We start from the raw sequence: 13,982 nt of genomic DNA, 5'->3' as shown, positions 1-13,982 counted from the left end.
AAGTTTGCCACGCAATGTCGTCTTTAAAAAGACGCACCCAAAATTGCTCTTTTTGGGGAAAAATCTCTTTTAGTGTGCTGAGGCGCACAGGGGAGATGATCATCTGCAACACAAACAGGGGGTAGTGCAGCCTGATGTGTGCAACCCACTCGACATGGGAAACCACCACCGCTGAAGTGCCGTACCGCCAACACGAAGAGCTCTCCAAGAGCGCGCTGAACTCATTCAGTCTTCTTCTCTCAGTAGAGTAGTCAGGAGCAGAATGATGTGATCGCTCGGCTCCGAAGCGAAAAGCTGAATATGCGCTGCATCTGCTGCCTACTTATACTCACGCTGTGATCAGCGGCAGCTGGATGCAATAATCGCATGCCAATGTGCATTGGCTCGTTTAGTTTACACTTGAAGTAGATTGGTCTCTCTAAGCGAGATCCCAATTTTATCGGTCATCCGACGTGACATCGAGAGTGACCGACTGAAAGGGAACTTAGTATAACGGAGCAATCGCCATAACACACCTCTGATCTGTGTGAGGTGTTAAAATATCCATAATTAATTGCATAGGAAGTGAAATAAGATGAAAAGCAAAACCAGCAGAGACAGATGGTCAATAAAGTTTTAGTCATGGTTATTTTCTGTGGGTACAGTAAAGGATGACAAACAGCCACATAACGATCAACAGCAATCAAAACTAAATTACTGAGAGACACAGAAAGAAGCAATCCAAGGATCACTGTAAACAGTCCACAGTAAGTGTCTCCAAAGTACCAACACATTTCAATCAGCTTTATGGCCTCTATGGGCATTACAATTAGTCCGATAAGCATGTCGGCCACAGCCAGAGAGAGAATGAGCAGGTTGGTTGGAGTGTGAAGCTTCTTGAAGTGAGAGATGGAAATGATCACCAGCAGGTTCAGAAACACAGTCCATGCTGACAGCACTGATAGATACACATAAATGATATTGTATTCATGTCTGGAGCGATTTCCCTTTATACATGATTAGTTGATGTCAGGAAAGCAGTATTGAATCTCATGATCCTCTGTCTTATAGGCCATGAGTGAGTCTCCTCCTGTTAGGAGTTTGTTCTGCTCTTCTTACTGTCCTTTCATTTACAGTGTGTGGATCAGACTGACCAACCCATCTACCGCCTATTCTGATGCTGCACAAGGAAACTAATCTTATAAAGTTAATGAATCCTAGGTAGATACGTTTAATTTTAAATAAATAAATAAGTCTTAGTCTAAGGTTGAGTTCACCGTTTTTTTTGTTTGTTTGTTTGTTTTGTTTTTTGTGGGGAATTTATAATAAGACTGAATTTTCAACAGATTAAAAAAAAAAACTCTTTATAGCTCTGGTCCTTGATTATGATTAGCTAAACAACTTTTAAAGCCGTGAGTAAATTACTCAAGAAACACATACCTGTGACCCCATTACATCAGTATTACTGCGCCATTACTCTTGAGCATTTTGTCAATAACAATAATTTTGCTGAGAGTGGGGGGCATGGAGATGCAGGCTACCGAGTAAGTGGTATTTGTGCTCTGGCTTAATTGCTAAAACGTATCATGAATTAAACTTCTTAAGAGCCATTGTTATCGAAAAACACAAGTTTGAAACTTTTGGAGATCGTCTTCAGTAAGAATGCCAGCAAAAAGCTTAAAAAAAATTACAGAGAAAAAGAGGGCAGACTCGCAAAATATCTCATGTATCAAAGACTAAATCCTACTGGGTACAGATTTGTAGGAGGCTGTCTTATATTTAATACAGGATGTGACCTCAATCCACTTTATTTATTGTTAGGTGTTGCTGCTAGAAATATAAAGAACATTTTGAACAGGAAGTTGTTTAATGTTCTTATGCTGCTTGTAAGAGTGTTTTTCTTAAATGGATCTCTAATAAACCGCAGACAGTGTCGGAGTGGCATAAAGTAATATGTTTTTTTTTCTTTGGAATATATTACCTACTGGTCAAAAGGGTTAATGTATATGTTTTATTAGACATGGACTCCTTTTTTAAGTATATAGGTCCAAGGATTTCACATACCTTTTTGCAAAGCCTTGGCAGGACAAAATGAACCTTAAATTATTATATATATATATTTATTTATTTATTTTTTATTCGCGCACATGCGTTTATGTCGGAATGTATTTGTGGAGTGTATCTGTGGTTATTGTTCTGTTTGTTCTATTGTTTTTTCATGTTAAAATAAAGAATACATTTTGTATTTAATTTATTTTTATTTTTTTGGATGAGTTTTTGTGCTGTACATTGGCTGGTTTAAGCCTCCAATGAATAAATAAATATGACAATAAAACCGTCAGGTGGTGGCAAGTCCCTGTCTTAATGAGTGATTCATTGAACCATTCATTCAAATTATTCAAAAAGGCTGATTTATTGACAAACGAAGGAAGTGACTGTATTTATGAATGGATCATTGAATCATTGGCTCACTCTATTAGTTAAAAATTCAGGGACAAATCACAGCAGTGTTGCTCTGAGACACACACATATTCTGCTCCAGCTTTGAGCCCCTGCCCCTAATCTTGAACACTAAGGTGTCATTTTGGTCCTATTAAGGTGCCCCCGAAAGGCGATTTTTTTTATTGCAGGGGACAGCAGGCATATAAATAATATTTTGACTAAAACTACTGTTATTTTAGTAACCACTTTTTTTTAGGTTACCTTACAAAACATTTTGTAGTGTCTGAATACACATGTATTATATTACACAGGTATTTTTTGACTGATGCATATTTTTATAATTGTTAACACCTTAAATTTTAACAATTATAAAAAATTTATTTTAGTATAGTAGTATAGTATAATAATAGTTTGGATCAAATGGCTTCTACTCTACATAATAATCAAAGACACATTCTCATTAAAACATTATTTTATAAAGCAAGTTCATCAAGTGCCATACTTAAGCTGGAAGATATCGCTCTCAGAAAAAAAGGTACAAAAGCTGTCACTGGGGCGATGCCTTTTTAAAAATTTACTAATATTAGTGCTAAAACATTTAGGTACTAATACCTTCAAGGTAAAAATATGTACAATACCCTTTATGGGTAAGAAAGGTAAAAGGTGTACCTTTTGAAAAGGTATTGCCCCAATGACAAGTTTTACACCTTGTAGAAAGCACTGTATCAATCATTAAAGATGATCTGTAAAAATGTCCACCAGAGAGGATGCTGCCTGAAGTATTCGGATATGTCTAAGTGACTTTCTAAACCAGGGGTAAAATAAAGCATAGAGGAGAGGATTCAGACCTGAGTTAACATACATTGTCCATGTTAGAAAATTTGCTGTGGTGGAAGGGATTATTGTATCCCTTTTTATATATTTTTTTAGAGAAAAAAATATATTGGCAAATAGCAGAAGAGATGAATTACCACAATGATTCCCAATGTTATAGCAGCTTTGCTCTCAGATTTCTTTCTCACTGAACCATCCAAAACATGCTTTCCACCCTTCATCTGAGAGTTTATAACTTTCACTTGTTGTTGTGCACTCTTAAAAATAAAGGTGCTTCAAAAGGTTCTTCAAGCGATGCCATAGAAGAACCATTTTTGGTTCCACAAAGAACAATTCAGTCAAAGGTTCTTTAAAGAACCATCTCTTTCTTACCTTTTTGTAATCTGAAGAACCTTCTTTCGCCACAAAGAATCTTTTGTGAAACAGAAAGGTTCTTCAGATGTTAAAGGTTCTTTATGGAACCATTTAGACAAAAAGGTTCTTCTATGGCATCGTGAAGCACCTTTATTTTTAAGAGTGTGCAACACTGAAGGTCAGTGACTCTCCAGGCAAAATTTATCATGAAGCTGCAATCTCCATAACACACATCTGTTCTGTGTGAAGAATCAAAGTATCCATTACTGATTACAATTGTAGTGTTATTGAAGGAGGAGTAAAACCAGCTGAGAAAAATGCTCACTAAACTTTTGGTCATTGTTACTTTCTGTGGATACATTAGAGGGTGATTTACAGCTGCATACTGATCAGCAGCAATACAAATTTAATTACTGAGAGATGCTGAGAGACCCAGTCCAAGGATAATTATAAACAGACCACAGATAGCATTTCCAAAGTACCAGCACGTCTCAATCAGCTTAATGGCCTCCACAGGAATCACTATAAGTCCAACAAGCATGTCAGCCACAGCCAGAGAGAGAATGAGCAGGTTGGTTGGAGTGTGACGCTTCTTGAAGTGAGAGATGGAGATGATCACCAGCAGGTTCAGAAACACAGTCAATGCTGACAGCACTGATACAAACACATACGTGAAATTATATTCATGTCTGGAGCATTCTCCCTTGATACATGATGAGTTGATGGCAGGAAAGCAGTATTAAGTCTCATAATCCTCTGTCTGTATAATGTCAATTTTGATATTTTGGGCTATTTGCCTTTTTCTAAAGTGTTGTTTCAAAGTAGTGAACAAATACACTTTTAAGTGCTTTTACTGCACTTTATCTATTTGCGTCTGTTGATTTAAAATTCATTACATATCAATTTCATTACATAGATAATGCTTCATTTTGCATATTTTAATCAAATAGTTCATAAAACTTGAATTATTCAATGATCTTAATCTCCATTCTTGGCAGCGTCCATAAACAGGGTGATGTGAATGAGAAATGCGTGCCTTCATCGAGTGGATCGATATAATATTTTCAGCCATTAACAACTTAAATTCTGCTCTGTACCTCACACAAAACTATTGTATTCTGTCAGAGAGGATAGGATGCAGATAACCAAAACTAAATTAATCACCACACTGACCTTTATATAAACTAATTGAACTTACAAAGCACATGTAATTGTAAATGACAGGTAATACAGCATTGTCAAAACCTACTTCAATATGTAACTTCATAAACATCATTAAACAGATACAGTGCCTTGCGAAAGTATTCATTTTTTTCACGTTTTGTTATGTTGCTGCCTTATGTTAAACTGCTTTAAATTACTTTTTTTCCACATCAATCTACACTCCATACACCATACTGACAAAGCAAAAACAGAATTGTCACAACTTAATAAATGTATTAAAAATAAAAAAAACTGATAAGCAAATGTTGACGAATAACGAAATGATAACGAAATGTTTAGCTGAAACACCTTTACAGCCTCAAGTCTTTTTTGTTTGATGTGACAAGCTTTCTCATCATTTGGCAATTATCTGCCATTCTTCACCTCGCCTCTCCACCTCTCAAGCTCTGTCAGGTTGGATGGGGGCAGATGCACATTTTCAGGTTTCTCCAGAAATATTTGGCTAGGTTCAATCCCAGGCTGTGTTGGGCCACTCAGGGACATTCACAGAGTTGTCTATAAGCCACTCTTGCTGTGTGCATAGGGCCATTGTCCTGTTGGAAGGTGAATCTTCTGCCCGGTATGAGGTTCTGAATGCTCTGGACTGGGTTTTCATTAAGGCTATCTCAATATTTTGGTGCATTGAGCTTTTCTTCTACTATGATGAGTCCTCCCTCAGTCCCTGTCGCTGAAAAACAGCCCCACAGCATGAGGCTGCTACCAGCACACTTTACTTTTGGGATGGTACTCTGCAGGTGATGAGCAGTGCCTGGTTTCCTTCAAACATGACGTTTGGAATTAAGGTTCATCAGACCAGATAATACAGTTTCTCACAGTCTGAGGGTCCTTCAGGTCCTTTTTTTCAAATTCCAAGTGTGTTTTCATGTGTCTACACTGAGGAGAGGATTGAGTTTGGCCACACCGCCATAAAGCACAGAGTGTTGCAGTGATGTTTGTCCTTCTGTAGGTTTCTCCTGTCTCCACATATGATCATGGAGCTCAACTAGAGTGACCATCAGCTTCTTGTTCACCACTCTAACCAAAGCCCTTCTCCATCAATTGCTCAGTTTGGCCAGGAGGCCAGCTCTAGGAAGAGTCCTGGTTGTTTCAAACTTCTTCCATTAAGGATAACAGAGACTACATGCTTCTGTGACCCTTCAATGAAGCAGATTTTTTCCTGAACTCTTCCCCAGACGTGTGGCTTGATGCAAACCTGTTTCTGAGCTCTACAGGCAGTTATTTTGACCTCAGGGCTTGGTTTTTGCTCTGATATGCATTATCAGCTGTTAGATCTTTAATTAAGATGTGTGTGCCTTTCCAAATCATACCCATTCAATTGAATTTGCCACAGGTTAACTTCACTCAAAGTGTAGTAACATCTACAAGTAATATGAATGCACCTGAGCTAAATTTCAACTGTCTCAGATAAGGGTATGAGTACTTATGCAATGGAATCATTTAAGTTTTTTATGTTTAATAAATTTGCAAAGATGTTAAAAACAATTTTTTTGCTTTACCATTATGGTGCATGGAGTGTAGATTGATGTGGGAAAAGGTCATTTAAAGCAGTTTAACATAAGGCAGCAACATAACAAAATGTGAAAAAAGGGGAAAAAAATAGCAAGGCACTGTATATTCAAAACCACACACTCTGCAATGCATTTATCATGAACCTTGATGACCCTGTTCTGTAGGCACAGTAAAAGAGAATATCTGCACTGCATACTCCGTGGTCACATGGTTGAACACAGTGTGTCTGTGACTGTCCAGACCAATATGTGATACATATTACACAGTGAATGAACATTAAACACACAAACAAAACTATCAACATGTTAACATGTTTCAATGTTAAAAATCATCTCAGCCAAATAAAAAATAAGGCCATGACAAGAACATAGAATGAAACTCAAGAGTATCATGGTAAGTACTTGTTTATTTCTTCTGTTAAATGTCTCCACATTAAATTTAAAACTCAACTAAGACTTTAGAACTGTATGTTAGCGTTAGAAATTGTGCTTCATCCTCCACAAAAATCATTAATAATCTGTAAAAATGTCAATGAGAGAGGATGCTGGCTCGAATATTTTAAATGTTAAGATGTGTTTAACTGATATTTTAAACCAGCGGTAGAATAAAGCATAGATAAGAGGATTCAGACCGGAGTTAACATACAAAGTCCATATTAGAAATGTCATTGTGGCAGAAGATATTACTGTAGTACCTGTTACAGACAATATATAGTAGGGAATATAGCAAAGCAGATAAACTGTGACAATGATTCCTAGTGTCAGAGCAGCTTTGCTCTCAGATTTCCTCCTCACTGATCCCTCAGTTACACATTGACCACTCTTCATCAGAGAGTTCAAAACTTTCACTTGCTGATGTGCAACATAAAAAATCCTCAAATATAAAGTTATAATCAGGGTACAAGGTAACAAGAAGGAAAAGAAAAGGTCAGTGAATGTCCAAGAAAAACTTATTACTAAATAGCATTTTCCATAGCACACGATATCTGATCTTTGGGAAGCTTCGAAATATCTGCCACTAACTAAATAGCCAATATTGTAGGTTGAGGAGAAAAACCAGCAGAGACAGATGCTTATTAAAGTTTTAGTCATTGTTATTTTCTGTGGGTACAGTAAAGGGTGACACACAGCCACATAACGATCGACAGCAATTAAAACTAAATTACAAATAGATGTTGAGATGAGCAGTCCCATGATTATCATAAACACATCACAGAAAGTGTCTCCAAAGTACCAACATGTCTCAATTAGCTTGATGGCATCCACAGGCATGACAATAAGCCCAACAAGCATGTCGGCCACAGCCAGAGAGAGAATGATCAGGTTGGTTGGAGTGTGAAGCTTCTTGAAGTGAGAGATGGAGATGATCACCAGCAGGTTCAGAAACACAGTCCATGCTGACAACAATGAAAAAAACACGTACATTATATTGTATTCATGACTGGAGCGTCTTCCTTTGATACATGATGAGTTGATGGCAGGAAAGCAGTATTTAATCTCATGATCATCTGTCTCATAGGCCATGTGTGAGTCTCCTCCTGTTAGGAGTTTGTTCTGCTCTTCTTACTGTCCTTTCATTTATTCAGTGTGTGGATCAGACTGATCCACCCATCTACCACCCACTCTGATGCTGTATAATGATGTAATTACTTTCTTTTAATAATTCCAAACTTGGTAGTCAAATTGCTGTGCACAAGAGCCAAAAATCAAGATGGAACTAAGTATTTTGCTTTTACATGATGCTATATCCACAGTAAAGTCCAAGAACATTGACCAGTGAAATAAAACTTAAAAAGGAGCACCACTACAGTGATAGTTCACCCAGAATTGAAAATTGTCATCATACTTGCATACATAGATCAACAATTTTCAAAATATCTTCTATTGTATTGCACAAAAGAAAGGAACAATATGAAACAACATAAAAGTGAGTAAATGATGACAATGTTCTTTATTGGGTAAACTGTTCCTTTAAAGCTCACTGTAAAAAAGGCTCACAAAAGAGAAGTTTGTACTGATAAAAGCTCTAACAGTTGTTTGCAGATTTCTTTAAGGTTGTAAGTGCATTGTGAAAATCGTGTGATAAGTGATGATCCTCTGTGCTTCCACATCCCTTCTCGCATGAGATTCTCAACATCAAGCTTCTCAACATGCTGATGTTTATGTCAAGTGTGAGCTCATGAATCTGCGTTTGACACTTGGTCAGAAGAGATGGTGGTAACACTTTACAATAACTTTCATTAATTAATTATTTACAAACATTATATAATGCTTAATGGATCATTAGTTAATATATATTCAAAGAGTTAGAAACGTGAGATAATGTGCTTGTTAATGTTTGCTAATAAACTTATTAAACATTAGATAATGTTCAAACAAATCATTATTTCATGCAAAAATACTTAAATGTCATTAAACTTTCAGTTCCATATAATCAAGCACTTATTGAAAATCTACAAATGATTTTAACAGATATAAAATAATAGATAATCATAAAATGATTAAAAGCTTGTGTTAATGCACAAAACTTTTGCTGCTATTGAGGTGTGATATGGGTAAGGTTAGGGACAGGTTTGGTGATATGGGAAGGTTTAGGGGTTGGTTAAAGGGTCAACAGTGTACAGGGGATTTACCTGCATTTACCCTATTTACACATCTTTACTAATCATTTATTAATCATTTGCAGTAGCCAATCTAAAGTTGAAACTATTCATCATTTGTAGATGTTTATAAATTATTACTAATCATTTAGTATCTTTATGGGCATTGATTCTTAAATTATGTTCCTTGTATGATTATTATAAGGGAACACGGTTCAATATGTTTATATTAATTATATTGTTTTGATGAACAAGTATTTTCTTTTGAAAATTAGTTTTCACTTGTTTATTTATAATTCAAGGAATATCTATCCTGTTTCATGATATACTGAAGAGTAGTATACTAATGTGAGTGTTGAGGCAATAAAAAACTTGTTTGAACCTAAATTACAATCTGTTATTGTCACGGGTTGCTACTGTGAGGAGCACGGAGCGAGGAACGAGAAGTACAAAACAGAGGAGTTTAATTCTTTTTTTCAGGGAATCACACGTAGCACAAGGAGTTGACAAACACAATTCCAGACAAAGAAACTCAGAACAGGCTAGAACTAAATAGGGCAGATAACGAGGGGCAGACAGGTGAGGAGGATAACTAATAATGAGACACACCTGGAACAAATCAAACTACATTGGGACAGGAACAGGAAGGACCAAATAAGGAAAACAGGAACTAAACGGGAACATACACGTGACAGTTATGTCTTTACCCAGCATATAGCTAAACTTATTTAACCAGCCACCCTTTACACAAACCTTGTTACATAAGTCCAATGCCCATAAAGATACTAAATGATTAGTAATCATTTATAAACATTTACAAATGATGAATAGTTTCAACTTTAGATTGGCTACTGCAAAAACATGAACAAATGATTAATAAATGATTAGATAAGATGTGTAAATAGGGTAAATGCAGCTCTTTCGGCACACTTTTTGCCATTGAGATGACTGTTCATAAAGGTATTAAGGATTAGTAAACATTTATAAACATTAGCAAATGATGAATACTTTCCACTTTAGATTGGGTACTGCAAAAACATGAACAAATAATTCATAGATTATTTGTTAAGATGTGTAAATAGAGTCTGCACAACAAACAAAGACCAACAAATGAAGATCATATGAACTGAAAGTTTATTAACATTTGTAAGCATTAACAAGAGGTTCTGCCACTTCAGTATAGTTTATTTGTGGTTTTGTGACAGAGCCCAGACACTCCTGTCATGTCTTGTTTCCATGGGAGCTTGCGGCTGCGTGCCCTGTTTCCTTGTTTCATGTTGGAGCGTGGTGTTCGGATCCCGGCACTCATGTCTTGTTCAGTTTCAGTTTTGTGTCAGGGTTCGGACACTCGCACTCCATGTTCTGTCTTGTTGTGTGAGTGTGAGGTTTCAATTTTGCTCTGGCCGTACGCTGTTCTGCCCCCTTGTGTTGTTGTGTTCTTTGTAGTGGTTTGTGTTTATATCGGCCATGTGCTTTCATATTATGTTTTGTCTTATGCAGCACGCAGCTCGGGATTCCCTCGGTCGCATTGCTTTCATGTTGTCATGTTTTGTGTGAACACGCAGCTTATGAGTGTTCTCATTAGATTTGTGTGTTTGTGTCTTGTTTTGTTCAAGCACATGGGTTGAGTTGAGTCCTCACCTCATCTCTTCACCCCAACCCTGACATTCTGTGCATGTGTTCTCTGCGTTTTTGAAGTATCAGTTTTATCAGCCCCCATTTATTTCCTATGTGGGGTCAAAAAAGACCCTAAATAGAGGGACTTCACACTAAAACATCATATCAAGGAACATAAAATGAATACCCATGCATGGCTGCTGAAGATATATTGAGGTCTTAAGAAGCGATACGATCGGTCTGTGTGAGAAACATTATTAACAACATACTACCTGTAATCCAGAGCCTCAGGCAAACACTCCAGAATGATGTCAAGTTCACAAAACATCACTCTTTTGAACAGGTTATTTTTGGTGAACTAGTTGAACCTCCAAAAAAGTGACTTTTCTGTGTTCTATCTGAAGACATGGCATACTGTACATAATTGTACATTACTGTAACATTAATTTCCTTCCCCACTCACTCGTAAGCCATGTAACATGGGTTTGTTCATTCAATAATAATTATGTGCTGCACCTGTCACACCCATGAAACTATTGTAGAGTGTGACAAAATAATAGGAGAGTGTCTCTGCAAATATCCAAACACAACTGGTCATAGGAGACACATTTTGAAACTCATGTTATTACCAGGTGTAAATGGTAATGTGTCTTGGCTGACCATTTGTGATTGAATCACTAAAAAGAACAGGCCACAATATCTGTAAATTCTCTTTTTACATTAGTAAAGCTGTTGCTTCAGGGGAAAATTCATAATTAACTATTTAAATTTTAATGATGTTCGATGTTAGATGTTAAATATTAAATATTAAAAATGGGTTAGAGTTAGTTATCTGAGCAAAATTTATTTTGTATTGCTCACATTACCCTCACATCATAATTGACTCCCTATCTAGTGAGGTTTTTGGGGCCTAAAAATAAACAAAAATTAAACATTTAAATCACAAATCAATAAAACACTAATAATCGACTACAAATGTTCACCAAATCAATGATACCCAGAATTAATGGGTTATGCATATAAGTAAAATGCCCAGAATGCCCAGAATGGCCTCTAAAAACTTAAAGCACAAAAACATAAGCACAACAACTTTGTTATTCTAGCCACTTTGTAGATAATAGACTGCTTGAAATCTAGTGAAAGGACAACAACCATGACAATTAATAGCTACAAAACAAGTAATTGTGCGCACACTTAACGGTATACAAGCAAAAACGTCAAACCCTGTTACAACTTAGTTTCAATCCAGTTTGTGTTTATACATCAAGAAAACAATTTTACCATTGTTCAGCATCAGAGTGAGCAGTAGATGGGTTGTTCCATCTGATCCAGACACTATAAATGAAAGGACAGTAAGAAGAGCAGAACAATCTCTTAACAGGAGGAGACTCACTCATGGCTTATGAGACAGAGGATCATGAGATTCAATACTGCTTTCCTGACATCAACTCATCATGTATCAAGGGAAGACGCTCCAGTCATGAATACAATATAATTTATGTGTTTGTATCAGTTCTGTCAGCATGGACTGTGTTTCTGAACCTGCTGGTGATCATCTCCATCTCTCACTACAAGAAGCTTCACACTCCAACCAACCTGATCATTCTCTCTCTGGCTGTGGCTGACCTGCTTACTGGACTTATTGTGATACCCGTAGAGGGCATCAAACAAATTGAGACATGTTGGTACTTTGGAGACACTTACTGTGGACTGTTTGTAATTACCGTTAGGCTGCTCCTTTGTACATCTCTTAGTACTTTAGTTTTAATTGCTATTGATCGTTATGTGGCTGTGTGTCACCCTTTAAAGTATCCACTGAAAATAACAACTACTAAAACATTAATATGCATCTATCTCTGCTGGTTTTGCTGTTCAGTTTACAATATTGAGTATGTAATTAGTAACGGATATTTTAATATCTCGCACAAAACATTGTGTTATGGCCAGTGTATTATTATGATTAGTCCTGCTTGGAGATTTACTGATTTGACCTGTTTCTTCCTATTTCCTTGTGTTGTGATCATCACTGTATATTTAAGGATATTTTATATTGTGCAATGGCAAGTGAAAGTTATAAACTCTTTAGTAAAGGGGGGTAAATGTGTAGTGGAAAGTTCAGTGAAGAGGAAATCTGAGAGCAAAGCTGCACTGACATTAGGAATCATTGTGACAGTTTATCTGCTTTGCTGGATTCCTTTCTATATCTGTTCGCTAACAGAAATCACAACAATCTCTTCCACTACAATGACATTTTTAACATGGACTTTGTATGTTAGCTGTGGTCTGAATCCCCTCATCTATGCTTTATTTTACCGCTGGTTTAAAATATCAGTTAAACACATTCTAACTCTTCGAATATTTCAGCCAGCATCCTCTCTGATGGAAATGTTTACAGGTTGCCATTAATGTTTGTTTTACAGCATATGGGATGTATTCATGTGTTCAGGTACAGGAATGAGACAAACATGTTAACAATCAATATTAATGTAAAATTAAAGGGATAGTTCACCCAAACAATTCTGTCATGATTTGCTCACCATCATGTCTGATGTTAATCAGAATGACCATTCACTTTCATTGTCCGGTAAATAAAGATGCAATTAATAAAATTGCTGAGTAAGGCTGCCAATATATGTGTTCCAAGGAAGCAGCACATTAGGGATGTTCGTTTCCACATTTTTCGGAGTCGACTTTTGACTCCCACCATAGGAGTTAATCGACTCTTCGACTTCATTTACTTTACATCAAAATAGTGTCAGGAATAATACAAGATTGCAGTCATTATTACACAATAATTTTTCCCCCAACATCATGCCTTAAATTCCCCTTATTAAAACAAAACACATTTAGTGTGACTGTCCAAATTAGTTCAATTTAGCAAATGACATTACCCTGAAAGGATAAGTAGCTATCAACGTCAATACCCAGCAATCGCTTAGACCTAATTTTACAGAGGGAAAAGTCACAAGAGATAGCCATGGTCGAACATTATGTCAGAATTAAATAGACAAGAAAGAATGTATTATTTAATTAATTCATGTCATTATAATGGTCATTCATGTCATTATAAAGGTGATGGCACGAAACACACATAATCATTGTCTTAAAAAGCTGCTTGAACAGGAACGTTAAAAATAAATACAAAACATACAAAAACACATACAGTAATTTAATCTTTATTTGTTTATTCTAGATGTGATTTTTTTAATGATTTAAGGTTAGTTTAATGATTATGAATACAAATAAGTTAACCAAAGAAAATCTAATGTATATTTATTGCATTAAAGGGGTCATATGATGCTTTTTTAAAGATCATTATTTTGTGTATTTGGTGTAACAGAATATGTTGACATGCTTTAATGTTCAAAAAACACATTATTTTTCAAATACTGTACATTATTGTAGGTCCTCTATGCCCCGCCTC

General features: G+C 36.2%; 1 protein-coding gene and 3 pseudogenes across 1 annotated transcript in view; 1 reads left to right on the top strand and 3 right to left on the bottom strand.

Annotated features, from left to right (window-relative positions):
* LOC107558108 (trace amine-associated receptor 13c-like) overlaps positions 1 to 1,079 on the bottom strand; it is a 3,392-nt pseudogene extending 2,313 nt beyond the window's left edge.
* A 2,074-nt stretch (positions 1,080 to 3,153) lies between these two features.
* LOC107558098 (trace amine-associated receptor 13c-like) lies at positions 3,154 to 5,697 on the bottom strand (annotated as a pseudogene).
* Positions 5,698 to 6,851: 1,154 nt separating this feature from the next.
* On the bottom strand, positions 6,852 to 7,919 carry LOC107558107 (trace amine-associated receptor 13c-like; annotated as a pseudogene).
* A 4,034-nt stretch (positions 7,920 to 11,953) lies between these two features.
* Positions 11,954 to 13,982, top strand: part of LOC107558106 (trace amine-associated receptor 13c-like) — a gene marked incomplete at its 3' end in the record, with an annotated part of 10,178 nt that continues 8,149 nt past the window's right edge. Inside the window, exon 1 of the mRNA XM_016241723.1 lies at positions 11,954 to 12,925. Within this exon, the coding sequence (XP_016097209.1) occupies positions 11,954 to 12,925 (972 nt within the window). The remainder of the gene's footprint in view (positions 12,926 to 13,982) is intronic.

Source organism: Sinocyclocheilus grahami, unplaced genomic scaffold (assembly GCF_001515645.1).
Source record: "Sinocyclocheilus grahami isolate Dianchi unplaced genomic scaffold, SAMN03320097.WGS_v1.1 scaffold632.1, whole genome shotgun sequence".
Taxonomy (NCBI): Eukaryota; Metazoa; Chordata; class Actinopteri; order Cypriniformes; family Cyprinidae; genus Sinocyclocheilus; species Sinocyclocheilus grahami.
This window is presented reverse-complemented; position numbering and strand designations above follow the sequence as displayed.